Consider the following 22745-nt stretch of genomic DNA (forward strand, 5'->3'; position numbering starts at 1 on the left):
TCGGATTCACATTTTATCTCAAAAGATGATCGAACTTTGTGTAATTTGAAATCACCATGTACTCAGGTTAAATCGAGTTTTGGATGGAGGATATATATATTTTTTGGGTCGGATTTGGTTGACCGAAAATCCGACTCATGTTCATTCCTAATTAAAATTATCTTTTGGTGGGGAGCTTTGAGTTAAGTAAGATAAGATAAAGTCGATAAAGTTATTAATTTAATTGGTTGAATTGTTGGTTTAATTATAATTAAATAAAAAGTTAAAATATTAGTGTAAAATGTCATATGTTAATTTAAAATATAAATATCAATATAGATTAAGTTTTAGGATAAATTAAAAATTTACTTATTGAACTTTACTTTCTCTTATTTCACTTAATCACTGAATTTTATACATTGAATTTTTTGTCACTCTGTCATTAAATAATGAACGGTACTATGACATGACAAGTTATACCAAAATGATGTAGTCTTGGATTTTTAAAAAATCAAATTTAGACTAAAATGATTTCTTTATGGTCTAAATAAAAAACTATATTTATTTTCATTTATTTATTTATTTATTTTCCTTCTTTTTTTTCTTGTTCCTCCTCCTCCCATTTCTCTCCATTTTATCTCCTCAACCTGAGAGAACTCAAACCCCGATTATCACGTCAATCGTTGTTATAACCACCGCCGGCCACCGTCTCCAATCTAACGGTTCAAGTATGAACGAACAAAGCTGCACAAGATTTGCATGAACAAAGTTGTTTGCAAGGTACAAAGACAACACGAGCTCTTGGAGTTGCAGTGAACTGGCTTTCCATTTCTACTCTTCTAAAGCATGCTTCAACCTCCACTAATTTCTTTGTTGCTCGTGCCATGTCTTCTCCACGCCGTATGCGGAACAGATAGCAGTAGAGGTTCAAGCCACTTTCTACCAGTATACGGAGCTCTATATCGGAAATGTGCGCCTGGAGAGCGGTTCTAAGATCACAAATCTGTCTACTTTGCTCTTCGATCCAATGCATGTATTCCATCTCAAATGCAGTAATCCCTGCCAAATTCACATGAAACTATTCTAAACAAGAAAGCAACATGCATACACTGGACATTTACATGAGAAAAAATGTGATATCGCGGATCAAATCCTCCATTGTCAAGCAATAACTTGGCTTTTATCTTTTACTTGAAAATCCCAGTCTTCAATTCTTCAATTTTTTTCAGCAAGATCTATGTGCGTTATCAATAGACTAAGAAAAATTATGTACAAATACTACCTTGTAAGCGTACTAAACTTGACAAACAATTTCGTTTTTGGGCATACCCATTTTATAAACAAAACTTGAATACTACAAACAATTTGTGCTATATAAATTATGTATAAGAAATCAGATCCAAATGGAGTATGTTTACACACTTCTCTTAAGTCAACTTCCTTGTGTTATTTTCGAATGATATGGCCCAAGAATTCGAACAGAGCCTTGATTACAGTATAGAAACTTCACCTTCCCTGGCCAGTTGTTATTGCAAATGGAATTGATGGTAAATGGAGCTTTTCATTGATCATGTGTAAATTTGAGTTAATGGGGCTAAGATGATGGAAGAAGGCTGTAGATGAGTAGTGTGCATTTGCAGATGGGATTCAGCATACCTGGCTGGCTTCCACATTTACCATAAATGGTATACATCAAAGCGTTTGAGTTTTCCTTTTCTTTTTTTTTGGAAGAACCAAAAAGAAAAGAAAGTAATGATCATGCACGACATCAAACCACCTACTCTTTTTTCTTATTCAAAAAGTAGAATCAAGTGAAACAACTCATCCAGTTCTGGTACTGAATCAAAGTACATACGAGTTCTGTGTGAAAAAAAACTTGAAAAACGGACGCCCACCGTGGGGCTCGAACCCACGACCACAAGGTTAAGAGCCTTGCGCTCTACCAACTGAGCTAGACGGGCCATTTGTCTATGTTCCGGTTTTTTTATTTAATAATCTAAAAAATAGCATCGAGAGACCCAATCCAGCCACAACGTATAGCATGTGAAGGCTTTAACGGAGCCATTGGATGCTTTCATTAATGTCCTGCAGCAAATTATTAACTGTCAAAACTTAGAAATAAGAAATGAATAGCTTCTAAATCATCACACTTCATTAAAGCAACCAAACATTACATTAGGTGAACAAGTATAATTTAAGGGGTAATAAGAAATAATTACCATACAAATAAAAATTAAAGGGTAATAAAAATAGTTACCACTCTTTAAAGAATCACTGTTAGATATACTGACACTGAGGGAGGAAATCACAACAGTGACTATGCTTCTATGAAAGGAACTTTTAGGGCCTGAAACATTTGAGTCAAAATGAAAGTGTAAGAGTTATTTTGATCATATAAGTAAAATATTGAGTTAACTAAAAAAGTTTATAAGGATTACCTTAATTTTCTTTAGTATTTCTTGGATCTTCAATTTCACAATCCATGAAAATCCACCCTTTCAAAAGTCATCTCATCCTTCAATTCAAAAAAAAAAAAGTATAGCATATGAAACTATCTCATTGAAGGTAAGAAATACCATTTGCATTATATGTATATAGGCTTACTTTGTTCAAGTCATTGGGTATTAGAAGTTGAGAAGTACTTTAGTGAATAAGTATAGCATATGAACTATCTTATTTAAGGTAAGCGATTCTACATACAAACATTCTCACAAATATTAATATTAATCATGAAAGAGAGAAGAATAATAGTATTGTAGTTTTTTTCCTAGCCGATTTCGAGCAGCGTCTGTAAGATATATGTGCATTATCAATAGACTAGGAAAAATTATGTACAAATATACCTTGTAGCATACTACTAAACTTGACAAACTATTTCGTTTTTGGGTATACCCATTTTATAAACAAAACTTGAATACTACAAACAATTTGTGCTATAAATTATGTATAAGAAATTAGATCCAAATGGAGTATGTTTACAACATCTCTTAAGTCAACTTCCTTGTGTATTTTCGAATGATATGGCCCAAGAATTCGAACAGAGCCTTGATTACAGTATAAACTTCACCTTCCCTGGCCAGTATAAATTATGTATAAGAAATTAGATCCAAATGGAGTATGTTTACATACATCTCTTAAGTCAACTTCCTTGTGTATTTTCGAATGATATGGCCCAAGAATTCGAACAGAGCCTTGATTACAGTATAAACTTCACCTTCCCTGGCCAGTGAATTCGAACAGAGCCTTGATTACAGTATAGAAACTTCACCTTCCCTGGCCAGTTGTTATTGCAAATGGAATTGATGGGAAATGGAGCTTTTCATTGATCATGTGTAAATTTGAGTTAATGGGGCTAAGATGATGGAAGAAGGCTGTAGATGAGTAGTGTGCATTTGCAGATGGCTTCCACATTTATCATAAATGGTATACATCAAAGGGTTTGAGTTATGTGTGACAAAACTTGAAGAGAAAGACGCCCACCATAGGACTCAAACCCACGACCACAAGGTTAAGAACCTTGCACTCTACCGACTGAGCTAGACGGGCCATTTGTCTGAATTCTGGTTTTTTCTTTAATAATATAAACAAAAGCATCGAGAGACCCAATCCAGCCACAATGTATATATCATGTGAAGGCTTTAACGGAGCCATTAGATGCTTTCAGCTATGTTAATTTTAGACATCCAATGCGATGTTAGCTTCCTGAGGTTCAGTGACTAAAGTTCTATCCACCCATGTATATATATATCTCTGTAAACGCTTCAAAGGTTGCAAACTCTAACCTTAAAGGAACAACTTTACACGTAACCGCTCAACTAAGAGACTTCGATATCGAGCCATTACCAGACGTAAAATATATTTGGAAAAACGATCCTAAAGAGATTTCTTTCAATTGAAAATCTACGTTTAAAATGGGTTCAGGAGTGTTGGAGCCTGGAGAATGTATTTCCAGCCTCAGTAGCTAGCCAGAGACCTCCCACGACTTAGTGATGTAGCAATAGCTTGCTGCGCAGTGGAGGATATTGTTTCCGAACTCGAAGAGGGATCGGATTCAGAAACGACTCTCACCTTCGAGTTCGATCAGCTATCCTCCCCTGCGCCTTTGGAGTGTACCGGAGCTCGAGTGTTATAGCAGGTAAGCATACCAAAAAGTGGCCTATGTTAAAAGAGTTGGCAGCATACGAGTGTGGGAAAATGAAGATGTTTGGTAGCTTATCACCACTAACAATGGACAACTTGACTCCTCACATCTTTTCTTGGTTGAAAAGGTATTTACTCTCCTACTCCCATTCAAATCTCAATATATTCCTCTGCTTTGATTTAGTTAAAATGTTTATTTTCTAAAGTAGGGTAACCTACACCAGATATCACTAAACTATCGGCAAAATGTACTGATTTGGCATCTAGGCATTTGTTAGATTTGTTTAGTTTGTAGAAAAAAACTTTCAATGTGTTCTCGGATTCTTTGTTAACATGACTAATATGAATGTAGTTTCAAAATTAATTTCAAACAATAAGATTAAAATTATCAGCGGATAAACCCGTCAAAATATTAAATATTGAAACAAGAATGAAGCAAAATTTACAAGGTTCAATAAAATATTGTCTGCTACTCGAATACCACCAACGAATAATAACTTTATTACCAACAAAAATTACAATAAATACAATTTCTTAGAATTCTCAAGATATCACAAAGTGGAAGAATAGGGAAAAAGATATATCTCAGAATCTCGTATCCTTTAACTTGCTATCACACATTGACATTACCAATAATAAATTCATGTGATATGCTATCCATTGTAATAAAATATTTATTTAGTTAATCAACATATAAATAGCCGTACTGATTTTATATATATATATATATATATATATATGAATGATATTTGTCATAACCATTTTTTTGGGTGAAACAATTATTTATTGTTTTAAAAAACAGTTATGACTTTAATTTTTGGAAAACTTGGTGATTTGAAATTAATTTGGAATTAAATTGAAAGGGAGTCACCATCGACCTTTATGTTAGGTAGGTTGAATACCCAAAAACATCTTTTTAAAACAATTTTAAGAAAAATTGTTTTTAAGACAAGTGATCTGCGTTTACCAAAGATTTGATTTAAAGGGTCCGGGAGTCGGTTACGCGTGGGGAATGATTAACACCCCCACAACGCCCAAAATTGATATTGTATTGCTTACACGATGTCGTAAATGGTGAAAATCATAAATCGAATATAAAGTTAAAATATGATGCGTTTATTGAATATTGATTAATTTGCTTTTCTTTTCTATTTTGGAATGTGTTTATTATCTATTCGATCCAAGTTGATTCGAATCAAACTCAAACTCGACTCAGTTAAAACTCGTTCAATGTTTGATCCGGGTTGATTCAAATCAAACTCGAGCTAGACTCAAGACTTTAACAAATTGAGTTGAGCAAATTCTAACTTGACTCTATAAGTTTGCGAACAATTTGTTATTTTTTATATAAATTTGTAGTAGTTAGCTTAAAAACTATTTCATTCCAAAATAGAAAAGAAAATCAAAATAATAATTATTAATTTACTAATAGATAATAAGTAATATGTTAAATTATTAATAAGATGGAAAAGGGGTGATGAAGGTGAAGATAGATTTGAGGAAAGATAGATGGATAAGTGTCCTGTGAACCTGAACTCTCAATAACTTAAAAGAAAAGAAGCTTCAAAGGAACAAAATGTTCCACGTTGTATTGAAAAGAATAAAACTTGATTACAATGGTGGGAGGAGCATCCTTTATATAGGAAAAATGAGTCTTGGTCCTAACATGATTAAGAAATAAAATAACAATAAAATAATAAATAAATTCTATCCTAATCCAAATGATGTGGGCTGCATCGATATGGACCCTTAATGTAGTGTTTGATCCGATGGTGGTGATGAAAACTAGGAGTTTGAATGCATGACTTGTTCCTGAACCGTTGGATGTGATGAATGATCCAGATTGATCTTCTAGAAGGTGGCGATGTGGAGAATAAGATGGGGACTGCTAGAGTTTTTTCATTACAAGCAAATTACCTTTATAATCTTGACTTAAACTATTCAAAATATAATATTAAAAATTCGTATTAATCCTGTATAGGGATTTCTGCTCGCGTTCACTAAAATGGGAATATCTTGAATTCTCGATATTGGATTGATGCGATTCAAGAATCGTTGGAAAGCTAAGAGATAGTCGGTCATATCTCTAGAAGACATGTCGACCGAATACAATTAGGATCCTATTCAAAAAGCAGTTGCAAGTCTGCTATTCTGATATTATTCTTTTCCAAGGTTTGTTCGTGTGGATCAATTGGAAGCGCTAGTCCATCTTCCTTTGATGTGAATCTTGTGATAAATGTATCAGTTTAGTTTTTATTTCATTTTAGTACCCAGCTGTTAAAAACTTTACGGACGGGCTGACGGGGCATAGCTCTAGTAGACAGACGACTAACCCGAACGACGGACCACGAGAGAATGATAAGTCAACCAACATAGTCAAGTTTCAGGTCCATCAGAAGATTGACAAAGGAGATCAGAGGATGAAGAATTTGAAGAGTCAATCATCGATTTGGGGAGATTGATGCATTTTCTGGTGAAACAGAGGTTGGAATCACGTTCATGGGTCGAAAAGGTGCGGGATGGAAAGTTTTGACTTCATCGGTCGGCTGATACGCGACCGATGGCTGTAGGCAGGGCGACTGGCGAGCCCGTTTGTTATGTTTTTAACGGTCGGATACTAAAATAAAATAAAAACTAAATGTTAAGTATGGTTTTGAAAAAATTGAAAGTTTAGATACTAAAATAGATCAAAATTGATAGTTTACTAAATGCGTAATTTACTCTTGTTTCTTTCATGTCACCAGTATTTGAAATGTTTTTCGATTTTATCTAAAAGTGTGGATATCAAAATTTCTCCCGGACTCAACCGATGTTTGATTCATTTTGGTTCAATTTTGAGAGCACGAAGTAACTCATTTATGGCATTTATTCGTATGTTTGAGCAAACGTTAATGGTAGTCGGGTTATTTAGGCTTCAAATATTCGGACTCTTTCTTTGAAATCTGATTGATTTTGAGGTCTGCCAAGTGCCAACCACCACACTCACACCGGCGTTTTCCGATTTCTGAAGCTCCGGCCGGAGTTATAGGGCGAGCTCCTCAGGGTGAGGTGAAAGCAAATGAAATACACGGAAAGCCCTCCAGCTGTTTGGTTAAACGTCTGACTGATATAAAAAGACTCAAATTGCAAACTTTGAACTGCAAAAACAACGTTGAAGATAGTTGTGCTGGCGATGGGAATCAGATGGCCTAGAATTTTAACCCCAACGCATCTCTCTCAAATTATATCAACCCAAAAGAACCCATTAACTGCGCTCCAAATCTTCAATCAAGCCCACCAAAAATACCCCAACTATCGTCACAATGGTTCCGTTTATGCTACCATGATCAACATTCTTGGCAACTCCGGTCGAATTCTGGAGATGAAACAAGTGATCGATCAAATGAAAGACGATTCCTGTGAGTGCAAAGATTCAGTTTTTGTTGGTGCTATCAGAACTTTTGCAAGTGCTGGAATGGTAAATGAGGCTTCGAATCTCTTTAACAGCATTCCTCAATTCAATTGTGTCAATTTTACTGAATCTTTTAATACCATTTTGGGGATAGTGCTGAAAGAGTCTAATTTCAAAGCTGCTTATCAACTCTTTTCGGACAATTGTTGGAGGTTGGAAGTGAAATCTAGGGTGAGATCATTGAATTTGTTAATGGAAGGGCTTTGTCGATTCAAAAAATCCGATCTTGCCTTGAATATTTTCCAAGAAATGGATTTTCAAGGTTGTTACCCTGATAGAGGAAAGTTACAGGATTTTAATGAAGGGTTTATGTGATGATGGGAGGTTAGAGGAAGCTATCCATTTGTTATATTCAATGTTTTGGAGGATTTCCCAAAAGGGTAGTGGTGAAGATATTGTCATTTATCGGATTTTATTGGATGCTTTGTGCGATGACGGGAAGGTTGAAGAAGCTTTAGAAATTCTTGGGAAGGTTTTGAGGAAGGGTTTAAAAGCTCCGAAGAGTCGTCGACAACGACTTGATTTAAGTCAATGCAGAGATGGGGAAGCTTCAGAAGCTACTAAACGCTTGATTAATGAAGCTTTAATAAGAGGTGGAGTTCCTAGTATGGATAGCTATATTGCTATGGCCATTGATTTATATAATGAAGGTAGAGTCGATGAGGGTGATAAAGTTCTCGATGAAATGCGTAAGAGAGGGTTCTTCCCATCGTTGCCGATGTACGAAGCAAAGGCAGAAGCTTTGAGTAAGAAAGGGAGAGTTAGTGAAGTAATCAAAGTAATCGAAGAGGATATCAAGGAAGGAACTTGTGTTCCGAGTGTCGGATTGTATAACACCATATTGAAATGTCTTTGTAATGCAGGGGATTCGGAATTAGCCATTGGATATTTGAAGAAGATGTCCAAGCAGGTCGGTTGTGTAGCCAACAAAAGAAACCTATAGCATTTTGGTTAATGGGTTGTGCAAAGAAGGTAAATATGTCGAAGCAAGTCGGGTTTTGGAGGAGATGCTGATCAAATCACATCGGCCGGTTGCCGAAACTTATAAAGGACTTATAAAAGGGCTTTGCTTAATAGGTAGGCAATATGAAGCAGTGATGTGGCTAGAAGAGATGGTAAGTCAGGGAATGCTGCCGGACCTTTCAATATGGAACTCATTGGTTGCATCTGTGTGTTGTAAAATGAGTGACATAGAGATGTTTAGTATGAGCTCATTCTAACCCTATCAATATATTTGTTATCTCCATTCCTAAGCTAAAATTTCAGCAATAACTTGGCTTTTATCCTTTTACTTGAAAATCACAGTCTTCAATTCTTCAATTATTTTTAGTTGTTTTATTTAAAATCACATCGAGTGGTCAAGTGATCAAAGAGAGTATTGTTTTTCAGAGATTTTGGGTTCGAGCAGTTGCATCTGTAGGATATGTGTACGTTGTTAATGATTAAGAAAGATTCTGAGCATATATCACCTTGTAATCACCGGAGAATCTATTCACATTGTATAAAACTTTTGATTGCGTCTTTTCGTTTTTATAAAATTAAAAGTAATTCTTGAACTGTCCACAGCCTTTCATTTTCCTTATATATAGCAAGGATGTTTTACTGAAGTTGTCGGCTGACTTCTTCAAAGAGCAACATATCTTAAAGTCTCAGACTTAACTTATATGCGGTTCTCTTCTTCTGGCACTTACATTCAATGGGGGAAAAAGCAGTGTTAGTCTTGTTGAATTGAATACGCTATGTAGTTTTTTCCTATAGGATCCGATTTCGAGCAGCGTCTGTAAGATCTATGTGCGTTATCAATAGACTAAGGAAAAATTATGTACAAATACTACCTTGTAAGCGTACTACTAAACTTGACAAACAATTTCGTTTTTGGGCATACCCATTTTATAAACAAAACTTGAATGCTACAAACAATTTGTGCTATATAAATTATGTATAAGAAATCAGATCCAAATGGAGTATGTTTACACACTTCTCTTAAGTCAACTTCCTTGTGTTATTTTCGAATGATATGGCCCAAGAATTCGAACAGAGCCTTGATTACAGTATAGAAACTTCACCTTCCCTGGCCAGTTGTTATTGCAAATGGAATTGATGGGAAACGGAGCTTTTCATTGATCATGTGTAAATTTGAGTTAATGGGGCTAAGATGGAGGAAGGGTGTAGATGAGTAGCGTGCATTTGCAAAAAGTAGAATCAAGTGAAACAACTCATCCAGTTCTGGTACTGAAACAAACTACATACACGAGTTCTGTGTGACAAAACTTGAAGAAAAGGACGCCATCGTGGGGCTTGAACCCACGACCACACTCATCCATCGATTCAATCCATCCTTCTCCTTTTCCAATCCCCTCTGTCCCCTCTTCACTGGATCCCACTGTCTTTTCATATTTCACTCTCATCAATCCTCAATTGTGTAACCCTATTTTTTTATATAAAAAAATTAACTCTTTTGTGTTATTAGTATCTATATTTGTATTAGATTTAAATGGAGCAGTCTTTTCTTTATTATTTTCAAATTTGAAATTTATTTTTTTATTTACTTTTATTAAAATTAAATATTTATATTATATTTATTTGAAAATTTTGATCCTCTTTTAATTTCTATTTAATTTTATTATTGTTTATTAACTTTAACAAATATAAGAAAATAGCAGAATAATTTTTCAGTCTCTTATATTTATAATTTTTATTAATTTAATTATTACATTTAAAAATAAAAAAATATTATTAATTGAACAATATAATTTTCCAAGTTTCATAAATTTCATTAAGCGATCTCAGTGATTAATAAAAAAGTATTGATATACATCCAAGTTTCATAATTTAAGTACTAAACGTGTAGTTTACCCTTAAAATTATTGGTCTAGTATGTATTTCAAATGATATTTACACCAACAATATTTCAAACACTTGCTGATTGTAATAACCAAATTGAATACAATAATCAAACAAACTTGATTGTTTCATTCCGGTTGTAATTGCTTGAACTTAGCAGTATTTGTATCCATTACACCAGGATCAGCACACGTAAGCAAAGCAGACCTGAAATAGGTTGTTTAACCTGACATCTGACAAGAAAAGAAAATCTCTGGTTTTACCACACACTGGCTAATATAAAACAATCCCATCGTCAAAAGCTTTAATCTAGTGAAGGGATCACCTTTTAACACTCCATCATTTCACCTTCGAACACTGATTCATTACTCGAAAGCCATCAAGCCGATCAGCATTTTTAATCAAGGCAAAAAAGGGGATCCAAGCAACGCATCACAGCATATGAGAAGAGTAGGAAGGCAGCATTGGCATTCACTGCCAAACTTTAGGCTTAAGCTAATCATCTCTACCAATCTCATTAATGTCCTGCAGCAAATTAACTGTCAAAACTTAGAAATAAGAAATGTATAGCTTCTAAATCATCATACTTCATTAAAACAACCAAACATTACATTAGGTGAAACAAGTAAAATTTAAGGGGTAATAAGAAATAATTACCATACAAATAAAAATTAAAGGGTAATAAAAAAAATAGTTACCACTCTTTAAAGAATCACTGTTAGATATATTAAGACTGAGGGGGGGGGGGGAAATCACCACAGTGACTATTCTTCTATGAAAGGAACTTTTAGGGCCTGAAACATTTGAGCCAAAATGAAAGTGTAGAGAGTTATTTTGACCATATAAGTAAAATATTGAGTTAACTCAAAAAGTTGATAAGGATTACCTTAATTTTCTTTAGTATTTCTTGGATCTTCAATTTCACAACCCATGAAAATCCACCCTTTCAAAAGTCATCTCATCCTTCAATTCAAAAAAAAAAGTATAGCATATGAAACTATCTCATTGAAGGTAAGAAATACCATTTGCATTATATGTATATATGGCTTACTTGGTTCAAGTCATTGGGTATTAGAGGTTGAAGAAGTACTTTAGTGAATAAGTATAGCATATGAAACTATCTTATTTAAGGTAAGTGATTCTACATACAAACATTCTCACAAAATATTAATATTAATCATGAAAGAGAAGAATAATAGTATATTAAAATGAATTTTCGCTTACTTGGATGCTAGAAGTTAAAGGATTGCTTTGATCTTCATCAGATATCTCATATTCTTCTGTCATGTCACTCTATCATGATCACCAATAATAATCTTAGTGAAGGAAGAGTTGATAACAATGATACGCTAAAATGAATTTAGGGTTAACTATGTTTTAGAAGATGAAGGATCGTTTACGTTTTGATCTTCTTCAGAGTTGTATTCTTCTTTCATACCATTCTGTAATGATTAATAAGTGAGAAGAAGTAAATATAATTTATCAAATAATATATAATAGCATCTTCCAATATAAACAAATATAGTTCTATCATCATGCAGGCCTAACATGTCAGCAATTTCTCCTTGAATTTTTCTTATGTCTGGATTATGAGTGACGATGGTCATTGCAACTTCGTCGAACAAGTGCTCCTCCTTCACTCTGGCAGCAACTTCTTTGGCAAGCGTGGTCTTGCCTACGCCAGCCATCCCGTGTATTCCAACAATCCGAACACTTGATTCCTTTAAGGCCTCCATAATCTCCTTCAAGGCTGTTGTTCTCGATTCAAAGGCCTTGTAACCTTTGGTCACTACCCCCTCTATGGGAGGAGAATACGAAACTTTGTCGAATTTCCCTTGTTCCAGGAGTTCACTGATAGCATGCGCCTCGTCCACCGCTTTCTTGCTGACTAGGTAGCGAGACTTGACATTCGGACACAGAGCAAAGAAACATTTCTTCTTTGCTTTCTCCTCATCTTCCTTCAATTTCTCCTCAACGTTTTCAGTCAACTTCTTATCATCGTTGGCCAACCATTTGAGGACATCCGCTTCAATCTTCTCTGCATTCCTTATGGCCCCGATCGACAGAATGCTGCACTCTTCCTCGAGCATCTTCCAGCTTTCCAACTTGCTCCTTCAGACCCTGGACATTGCTGTCAACATAAATTATGTACCCAATCCCACGTTTGATGACACCAAACGTGTATTCGGCAACTGTACTGGCAGCACTGCTTACAATAGATTGCATTTTTTCTTCTTCTTTAAGCTAGAAGAGAAAGACAACTATGGAATAAGCCAAATGACAAAACAGGAAACAACGACAGGTCTGCTTACAATGGGTTTTTTTTTGTGTGTGTGTGGAATTGGAAGTGAGAAAGGGAAATTTTGTGTATTTGGTTTGGTGTGGGGGGAAGAGAAACAATGGTTAATGACAAAATGAGAAGCTTTGAGAAAGAAAATAAAGAGCTGCTGGAAAAGTTAATTGTTGTAATATGACAAGACATCAAAGTGAAATGGGAAAGGATTGAGGAAGCTGTCATCTCTTCCTTCATGCTAAATAGTGGGGGAAAGTGATTGGAACATCCTTTTCCTCCTCCCCCATGCAAAGATTTGGATCATATTCTTTGCTTCTCAACTTACTTGTGCAATCAAACATACCATCAACCTTCTTAAAAACTCTTTAGGAAAATAACTAATTCATATTGGATTATGATATAATATAAGAGATTAAAACTAAAACAGGATTACTCTTTCGTCATGATTATTCTCTCACCATAAACAAATTACACTTCATTTTAATCAATGGAAGTCAAGTTGTTAGGTGAAAGTGTAGTTTTGAATTTCGTTTGTCTCTTTCTTTTGCTTTAATCAATGGTTATTCTGTGGACCTATATCACTTTAACTTTTTTGCTTTCTTGTGTCTCACACTTCAAGCATCAAGATAAGCTAAAGCACTTCATTCCTTTCTTTAGGACAAAGTATGCATGAAAGCATGATTACAGTAGTTACCATTTGCTTTGCTGCTTCAAGATCAAACCAGACGCTCTCCCCTAATAACCTTTACTGGCATGAATACATACAGAGACGAAACGAGAATTTTTATTAAGGGGTCAGAATGAATTTATAAATGTTCAGGGGAAACGTACAATTTTCTCATTGGACTAATTAGTTCTGTCAGACCAAATGGCTCAGGATCATGATGGAAATAATCCATCGAATGCATTGATAAATACTCGTCAAAGAAAGCATTGTAATTATGAGCCTATAACCATTTTAATTTTCTCATTGGACTAATTAGTTCTGTCAGACCAAATGGCTCAGGATCATGATGGAAATAATCCATCGAATGCATTGATAAATACTCGTCAAAGAAAGCATTGTAATTATGAGCCTATAACCATTTTCAGTTCCCAAGAATGCCAATCCGGTTAATGTATTAACAGTCGTTAGCTCGACCAGAATGGTCTTCATCATGGAGAAAGAATGAAATAAAAAATAACTTGAAAATCACCTTACCTCACCCGGTTCAATAATACCCTTCTCTTTTGTATCTGTAATCATACTATATGCAAGCCTGCAATGCTAAGATTATAAACTCTTAATAATGCTATTCTTCTTGGGATTTTTATGTTGGTGATTGTTCCTTGTCAATATATACTCTTATGAAATACTCTATTGGACAACAAAAGCAAGAGAGGATTGAAGCAATTTGCCCAAAATCTTTAACATTCCCTAACCATTCATGTCTCAAGCCAAGCCAAGCTAAGAGAATATTGAAAACAATACGGATGAAGTGGAATGAAATACATCTGTTATTGGTAGCCATGGGGAACATTTACCTTTCAGCTTAGATAAGATAATGATATAATGAGAGACTAAAAATAAACACTTTCCATGATTATTCTCTCACCATAAACAAATTACACTTTCATGTTTAATCTCTGGAAGAATGTAATATTCCAAACTAAGTTTAAGTTGTTTGGTGAAAATATAGTTTTGAATTTCCTTTGTTTCTTTCTTTTGCCTTAATCAATGATTATTCTGTGGACCTATATCACTTTAATTTATTTACTTTGTTGTGTCTCGCACTTTAAGGTAAGCTAAAGCACTTCATTCCTTTCGTTAGGACAAAGTATGTAAGCATGATTACAGTAGTTGCCATTTGCTTTGCTGCTTCAAGATCAAACCAGATGCTCTCCCTAATATTTAAGTATCCGTATGATTCCATCAAATTACTTTGATCTTACTGGCATGAGGACATATAGAGACAAAACCAGAATTTTTATTAAGGGGTCAGAATAAATTTATAAATGGTCAGGGGGAAAGTGCAATTTTCTCATTGGACTAATTTAAAAGTGCATAATTTCTTAAGGGATTAGAGAACAAGATTTTCATTTTAGGGGGGCAAGGCCACGTCTCTGGTCCAGTTAGTCTCATAATGGATTTAAAACAAGACATATTATCAAACATGACAATTTCCATGGTTTCAAAACACAGATGCATCATTGTCAAGGACCTCCACTCAGTTCCTTCCGGTCACAACCGAAGTCACACAGAAATAAAGTCATTTATCAAGAAACTAGGGAATACATATAATTCCATTCCATACGCCAAAGCATTATTAACAGAGGGAAAGAATCTGATACTTCGATCCATGTAACTCTGGGAATCAGATGGACATCTCTCAAGTTTAAAAGCTCACTATCTGCATATATTTTGAGAAACAAGAAGAAGCTTCCTGGGAATTTTATGTTGGTGATTGTGCCTTGTCAATATCTACACCTATGAAATACTGTCTTGGATTAGTTGGCTAAAAGAAAAAGAGGAGTGAAACAATTTGCCCAAACTCTCAACATTCTCTCACCATTCGTGTTCAAGGCGACCTATGCTTGGTCGTTTCCATGGACATTGAACTGCCTCACTGCAAAAAAAAAGAGAATGTTGATGAAAACAATACGGATGAACTGGAATGAAATCGATCTGTTCTTGGTAGCCATGGGGAACATTTACCTTTCAGCTTAGATGCTAAAAGACGGGCACACTTTGTTACTATTGAAGAATCGGGCAAAGATAATGAAAGAACACAAGAATTTTTAACGAGGTTCGGTAATGTGCTTACGTCCTCGGTGTCTAGGCGGCGCTAGAAGTTTTATGACTAACTCTATTGAGGAAAGCTTTTGCAGACTCTGAGATTTCACTTAGTTTATGACCATTCGGAAGAAGGAATGAAGCAGATTCTAATCTATTGAGTGCCATATATTCTTTGTAAAACCGACGTGGCTTCATTCAGCCTCACCAGTAGCAGGAAAAATTCATATCCAGGACTAATAGTGATAAAGCAGTAATCCCACGTTGATAAAGAAAGAGAAGGGAGCACGAGCGAGGCTAAATAAATAATAGACTGGGTCAATGGGTGATCAGCAAGGCAATTCGTCTTAAATTGAATATGCTTAAAAAAAATAAAAGGAAAAGTAAATGTTCTATTATTTATTTGTCGAAACAATTCGTCTAATTTTCATTCGGAATTTGGTTTCGATCCTTTTAAATAATTGAACATCTCTTGTCTTTTCTAATTAAATTTGTAATTTGGATTAATTGACTTTTTTATATTTGTTAAAATCAAATTATTTAATCTCGAATTTTTGGGAGAAATTATTATATTCTTTTTATTTCAGTTGGAAAAAGAAATATTAATTCTAAAGTATTTTAGATATTATTTTCTCTTCTATTGGAAATATTAGAATAATTTCTATTTATCCTTAGAATTTTTAGTTAAATAAAAATTGTCTGATTGAATTTGGAATAATAGGATCATAACTTAAATTTATATTCGAATTCTTAGATTTCTACTATTAGAGACAATTTATAATCGATGGGTACCAATTTTTGGCGTTGTGAGGATGTTTATCCTTCCTCACGCGTAATCGACCCCAAACCCTTTTTTACTTTATTCAAAAAATGAATTTCTGGTTACATGCAAACTTGTTTATCTTTTAAAATGATGTTTTTATTAAAAACTCTTTTAAAAGATAATTTTTAAGTATTCGACTTACCTAACTCAAAAGGTCTTTGGTGACTCCAAAACATTTCTTCACAAAATCGAATTTTTCACAAATAAGTCGAGACTCGTTCCGAGCTTAATGAACGATTACGACAATTATAGATTTGATAAATTTTATTATTACAACTGATTATTATTTTTTTAAAAACTTAATATTAACCGATTATATTTTAAACTCCTCTAATGTATAATTTTGTTAAGATACACATACGGTGTTTTACCAATCAACTGTTCATTTCAAACCCGACAATATTACCCATGTTTTAGCAATTGTTTTCTTAAATTAAATAAAAATAAAACCCATTAATGAATATGAAAAATAGCTTACTTCTGCGATATCTCTGGATAATAAAGTAAATAATAGTTTGATATCAATTTTGTTTTCAGTTTAGGTTAGGATTTGAAACAGATAAGAGTTTTCGAACCACTTCAGTAATTAAAGTATTTATTGTTATCCCTTAAAATATAATATTGTGTATACCAGAGATATAAGTGTTTATTATTAAAGGATTGAGAGTCTTTAAACAAATATTACTTTATATTCGTCATGATTTATGAAAAAAATAAGAATTTTTGAAGAAATAGAGGGGAGAAGAAATAGAGAAAGTGTTATATAATTAGGATTAAATTTATATGATATTTAAATGACGCAAATTATTTTTTAGAATTAAAATTAAATTAAATTAAAATATAAAAATTAAGTATTAATTTTTTATGATGCCAAATTTATTAACTATCAGCTTTCCTTGCTTTTTTTAATGAAAAAAGACCTTGTAACTTCATACTAATCAGAGGGATCATTTTGTTTTTTTTATTATAGGGATATTAAAATAAAAATATGTTATAGTTTAGAGACTATATGAGTAATTTACCCTTTAAAATTTTAAAACTAAGTATATTCTTTTCGGCCCAATTGAATAATGCCACCTTCCTCTTGTTTCTTCCCACCATATTGGATGGCAATTTAGTCATTTACAAGCCACGCTCATAAAATGCATGCCTATTAAAGACCGTACAACTTCGCCGTCACACACAAATCTCGAATTCTCTAATTATTTCTATTTCCGATAGGGGGGAAAAAGAAAAGCCCGAGACCTCGGATGACCGGAGCAACCGCCAATTCTTCACTGCGCAGCCATGGGAGTACCGGCGTTTTACAGGTGGATAGCTGATCGGTACCCGCAATCGATCGTCGACGTAATAGAGGAAGAGACGAAAGACGAAAATGGAAATCAAATACCGATCGATGTCTCTAAACCTAACCCTAACGGCTTCGAATTTGATAATCTTTATCTCGATATGAACGGGATCATTCATCCCTGTTTTCATCCCGAGGGCAAGGTATTTAGAAGAAAAAAAACCTCTGTAGAATTTCCTTTTCTTTGGACTATTTTAATTGATTTATATTGTTTGTTGTTAGTGAATTCATTATGAAAATTGAGTTCCGAGCTGTTTGGAAACGTGCTTTTTGAGTGTGTTTTAGTTTACTAAGTGTAATCGCCTATCGGGTAAATTGACATTGCTTCAGAAGGGAATTATGATGCTAGAGTTAGCTTTTAGGAAGAAGAAGTTTGTAAGTGTGGTCTATTCTTGCAATGTGTATCAAAATACAACTTTTATTGAAAGCAAGTTTCCGGGTAATCAAGTGGTGGATTGACAGACTATTGTTATTGTATGATTTTGATGGTCGCAGCTGAAAATGCATTTGCCTTGAATGTGTTTCTTTGTGTGTCAGGAAGTTGTAATATGCTTTCCTTTCTTACTACGATCTGGATTACCATGGATCTGAAAGCATTGTCTTCGATGATTGGTGCATCAACCTTTTTTGTGGTCCATGAGTTGGAATATTCTTTTTATTTCTGGTATGGCCCTGATTTTTAACGGATATCACTAGTTTTATTTATTTTGCATACAGCCGGCACCTGCCACTTATGATGATGTATTTAAATCAATCTTCGACTATATTGACCATCTCTTCTCATTGGTTCGTCCTAGAAAGCTTCTCTATATGGCAATCGGTAGGATTTATTCCATTTTTATTGCATTTTCTTTCTTATTTAGTTGTTTCTTTAATTCAATCTTGTATATTTAATTTTTGTAGATGGTGTTGCCCCTAGAGCTAAAATGAACCAGCAACGTAGTCGACGCTTTAGAGCCGCAAAAGATGCTGCTGAGGCAGTAAGTCTTTGCATTATTTAGTGGATCCTAATTGTTGGATTTAATTGATTTTTCTCTTGGTTGTTTATTGCATGATAGGCAGCTGAAGAAGAGAGATTGAGGAAAGAGTTCGAGGCTGAGGGGAAGGCTTTGTCCCCCAAGGAAAAACCTGAAGCATGTGACTCAAATGTTATTACTCCTGGCACTTCATTTATGGCTGTGTTGTCTGTAGCTCTTCAGTATTATATACAATCTAGGTTGAATCACAATCCTGGCTGGCGAAATACAAAGGTGTGAAGGACATTATCCTTCTTTGGCTTCAGAGATTGGATGATTCCTTGCAAAATGGAGTTATCCTTTCAGTATAATTTCCCCATGCACGTTTTACTTTCTGGATACTTTGTCTCTAAATTTATTTATGGGGCTGCATTGGTGATTATTTGAAGGTTATTCTTTCTGATGCGAATGTTCCCGGTGAGGGAGAGCACAAGATTATGTCATACATTCGGTTACAACGTAACCTTCATGGCTTTAATCCAAACACGCGGCATTGTCTGTATGGTCTGGTGAGAGTCAATTCCAAAACTAGCCCCTTGTACAAAGTACTTCTGATTTTTTACAGCTCTAATAAATACTTTGGTTGTAGTGCTAATTTAGGCATTTTATTTGTCATAATCAGGATGCTGATTTGATCATGTTGTCCTTAGCTCGGGTGTGACAGAGACAACACAATACAAAAGAAAGACAATGTGACTAAAGCACAAGTTCATGTCTTGAACAATATGTTGATGCTAAGAAGGAACCAGTAAACTAGAATTTATCCAGCAACATTAAAGATGAAAATGACATCAAATAATGCGGAGAACGGCGATTAAGAATTATTAAGAACTTACATTGATCCATATGAAGCGATCTTCTGAACTTTAGTGATTTCGGAACCCGATTGATTGTCCTCGATAAATATCGTCAAGCTGATAAACATGATAAAGTAAAATTAACATTATTTTACTTGATGAAGATGAAACTAAACGCGGTACTTTGTGCATAAACTATAAACATACCTACGAACATTCTGAAACTTGACATACTTCACGACTATAGGTTTGCCCTGCAAAAAAAGAGAGAAAGAATGTTATAAGATTTATCGATTCACGACGACTTTGTAAAATACCCTTACGACATTGTAGCTCCTGACAATGGAAAGACAGCCAGAGAGGAGCTACCTTCAGATTATCTAGCGATAAAACAGCAGCGTCGCTTGGAGTGAAGTCATTGACATTACTGCATTAAGTACAACAAAATACTATCAATGAAATGTTCTTAAATTTAATAAACCGATTCTGAGAATGTGATCATTCCTTGAAATGACCTAAACCCCATATGCTCCCTGTTTGTAAAAAGTTTCACCGTCTTAGGACCTGCAAAAGACAATCTTCATGGTGAAATACTATACCACAATCAACAACCTCTAAAGAAAATTTTGTAGGGCGCAATTTGGGACCGGTGTTCGTCATAAGCCATAGAACTTGGCTTCAACAAGATCGAATCCATGATCAGATATTCAGATGAATAAATGTACAAGTTAAAAGATACATTACCTTCCTCTTTGGATCCCTTAACGACAATGGAATGTAGTTTAACGACTTGAGTGAAAGGGATATATATCAAAAGTTGTTCGTCTGCATCACTCTCTAGATTCAAGCCTTCATCTTCTCTATAACCCTATTTCTTGACCTTCAAACTAAATTATTTCATAACCCCACAAAGTTTGACAAGATAAATACATTGGACAATAAAGTAAACCCTAAATAATTCAATACCAAACAAGAATTGCTAGAAGAGAGTTACCTGCTTGAGAGCATCGGCCAGAAGGTGACCAGAGCTTTGGTTATGGCATTCAACTCCAGAACAATCAATGAAGTCCAAGAGATCAACCTAACCATTAAAAAATGTTTCCCAATCAAGTTAAAGGTTTCAAATAATCTTTCTTACAATTACACCCAAAAAAACACCTGTTATGAAAAGCTTCATAATACATAGTAACAAACGAATCTTTTCAAGCTAAGAAAAAGGAAAACCATCCAAAAGATAATCAGTTGTCAAGATTCCTTGCTTTCCGACCAGACTTCTCAAGTTTTCTCAGAAACCAAACAAAGGGTATCCATAAAGGCAGAAACTTTTAAGATTGCAACACTCACTTGGTTTCTTTGAATTGCAGTAGCTGATTCAGCAACAGCCATGGTCTAAGAGGTTAATGAGATTGCTGATATAAAAATTGTCTTGACAAAGAAAAAGAAGCACCAAGAGAATAATTGGAGACAAAGTTAAAGACAAATCTTTATAGTGGTCAAGCTCTAGGGAGAATTTTTAGAGAAGAAAGAAGGCTCTTTTATTTAGACATCTTCACTATATCCGACCCAAATTCCCAAACCCCAAGGCCCAAGCCAAACAAGCAAAGCAAGTACCCACCAACCAAGAAAGAATTCATTTAACAAAGTAAACCAACCAAATATCATCAACCCCTTTTCCCCTATCCTTCAATCTTCAACCTTTTTCACCGAACACCAAACACCAAACACCAAACAAACAAAGATCATATAGATCAGAGCAATACAATAGGCACTGGCCACAAACAATCCAAATTCCAAAAGGCACTTTTTTTCCACTCTTTTGGGTATTTTTCCTTTCCATTCACCAAAAACGAAAACAATGGCTTCCTTATCCCTCCGCCTATCCTCACTCGACACCTCCACCAACCCTCTTATTCTGCACCGCACCCCTGTTAACCGACGCGCCCCAGCCCAGAAACCATTCTCCGTTAGGTCCCAACCGCCCCGGTGCTTTCCCAAGATGAGCTCAAGAAACTCGCGGCCGACAAGGCAGTCGAGTCAGTCAAGTCCGGCATGATCCTCGGCCTTGGAACAGGTTCCACGGCAGCTTTCGTGGTCGACAAACTAGGCCAACTCCTTTCCACGGGCCAACTTTCCAACATCATAGGAATCCCAACCTCGAAAAGAACACAAGAACAAGCTGCATCGCTCAACATTCCCTTATCAACCCTGGACTCTCATCCCCACATTGACCTCGCCATTGACGGCGCCGATGAAGTAGATCCCAACCTCGACCTGGTTAAAGGCCGAGGAGGTGCACTTTTGTGTGAGAAAATGGTTGAAGCAGCTTCGTCTTCGTTCATCATCGTAGCCGATGATAGCAAGCTTGTTTCGGGGCTCGGAGGGAGCGGTTTAGCCATGCCTGTTGAAGTCGTGCAATTCTGCTGGAAATACAATCTGGTTAGACTCCAAGGGCTGTTTAAAGAACTGGGTTGTGAAGCAAGTTGAGGTTAGATGGAAGTGAAAAGCCTTATGTGACTGATAATGGAACTGCATTGTGGATTTGTATTTCCAGAACCCGATTAAAGACGGGTTTGGAGCTGGGAAAGAGATTTCTGCCTTGGAAGGTGTAGTGGAACATGGGTTGTTTCTGGGGATGGCTACCTCTGTTATCATTGCTGGGAAAACTGGTGTTGAGATCATGACCAAGTGATTTGTATAGGTAGAGATCTCTGGGTAATTTGTTGCAAAATGTTGAATAATCAAGGTGGATTTTGGAACTGAATTGAATGGTTAATGAATGTGTAGTTTATCATTCTTTTAGATGCAATATTGCGTTAAAATTCTGTTTTTCGTATAACATAAGAGCATTTAGCATGTTTTCGGATATTTTTAACTCAATTGAGGGTACATGTACATTATCAATCGATTAAAGAAATTATAAATAGATAATACATTATAATAAATTTAAATTATTAAAAAATTATATATCATATAATTTTTTTAACAATGCCTATCTTGAAAAGAAAAATTTTATTCCTTATATGTATTAAACTCTAAACTTAAAGAAAAGAAAAATATTAATTAAGACTAAAACTTTTAACTACATGTTTTAAAGATCGTTAATATATCATATAATTTATAAAATTTTTAAGTATAATTTGAAATATAATAACATATTCTATTCGAAATCGTACTTAAAAGATAATGTCATAACACTACCCGATAACACTATAATGACCTGGGTTCCATGTACTAGAAGTCATCATCTTTATCAACGATATTTAAAATTAGGATAAATTATA

The 22745-nt window shown here is 34.8% G+C and overlaps 4 protein-coding genes, 1 non-coding gene and 1 pseudogene across 5 annotated transcripts; 3 read left to right on the forward strand and 3 right to left on the reverse strand.

Moving 5' to 3' along the window:
- Positions 1 to 1867: 1867 nt before the first annotated feature.
- Positions 1868 to 1940, reverse strand: TRNAK-CUU. The gene has a single exon. It is a non-coding gene; the product is annotated as a tRNA-Lys (tRNA).
- Positions 1941 to 7075: 5135 nt separating this feature from the next.
- LOC120174212 (pentatricopeptide repeat-containing protein At1g05600-like) lies at positions 7076 to 8826 on the forward strand. Its single transcript, XM_039181141.1, is given in 3 exon segments — positions 7076 to 7849; positions 7851 to 8498; positions 8500 to 8826. Coding segments are annotated over 3 exon segments (1497 nt in total). The 5' UTR covers positions 7076 to 7291; the 3' UTR covers positions 8791 to 8826.
- A 3039-nt stretch (positions 8827 to 11865) lies between these two features.
- On the reverse strand, positions 11866 to 12861 carry LOC120174220 (disease resistance protein SUMM2-like). Its single transcript, XM_039181146.1, has one exon. The coding sequence runs from the start codon at positions 12502 to 12504 to the stop codon at positions 11866 to 11868; it is 639 nt and encodes a 212-aa protein (XP_039037077.1). The 5' UTR covers positions 12505 to 12861.
- Positions 12862 to 17473: 4612 nt separating this feature from the next.
- Positions 17474 to 19475, forward strand: LOC120174213 (5'-3' exoribonuclease 4-like). The gene is made up of 6 exons (XM_039181142.1): positions 17474 to 17794; positions 18369 to 18471; positions 18555 to 18631; positions 18710 to 18901; positions 19057 to 19176; positions 19290 to 19475. The coding sequence occupies exons 1-6, from the start codon at positions 17591 to 17593 to the stop codon at positions 19326 to 19328; spliced, it is 735 nt and encodes a 244-aa protein (XP_039037073.1). The 5' UTR covers positions 17474 to 17590; the 3' UTR covers positions 19329 to 19475.
- LOC120174214 (PITH domain-containing protein At3g04780-like) lies at positions 19301 to 20946 on the reverse strand. Its single transcript, XM_039181143.1, has 7 exons — positions 20809 to 20946; positions 20459 to 20545; positions 20209 to 20332; positions 19980 to 20028; positions 19834 to 19891; positions 19672 to 19718; positions 19301 to 19581 (listed from the first exon to the last, which is right to left on the reverse strand). The coding sequence occupies exons 1-7, from the start codon at positions 20848 to 20850 to the stop codon at positions 19500 to 19502; spliced, it is 489 nt and encodes a 162-aa protein (XP_039037074.1). The 5' UTR covers positions 20851 to 20946; the 3' UTR covers positions 19301 to 19499.
- Positions 20947 to 21430: 484 nt separating this feature from the next.
- LOC120174216 lies at positions 21431 to 22213 on the forward strand (annotated as a pseudogene).
- Positions 22214 to 22745: the final 532 nt, after the last annotated feature.

This window comes from Hibiscus syriacus, unplaced genomic scaffold (genome assembly GCF_006381635.1).
Source record: "Hibiscus syriacus cultivar Baekdansim isolate YM2019G1 unplaced genomic scaffold, ASM638163v2 tig00112043_pilon, whole genome shotgun sequence".
NCBI classification, from domain to species: Eukaryota; Viridiplantae; Streptophyta; class Magnoliopsida; order Malvales; family Malvaceae; genus Hibiscus; species Hibiscus syriacus.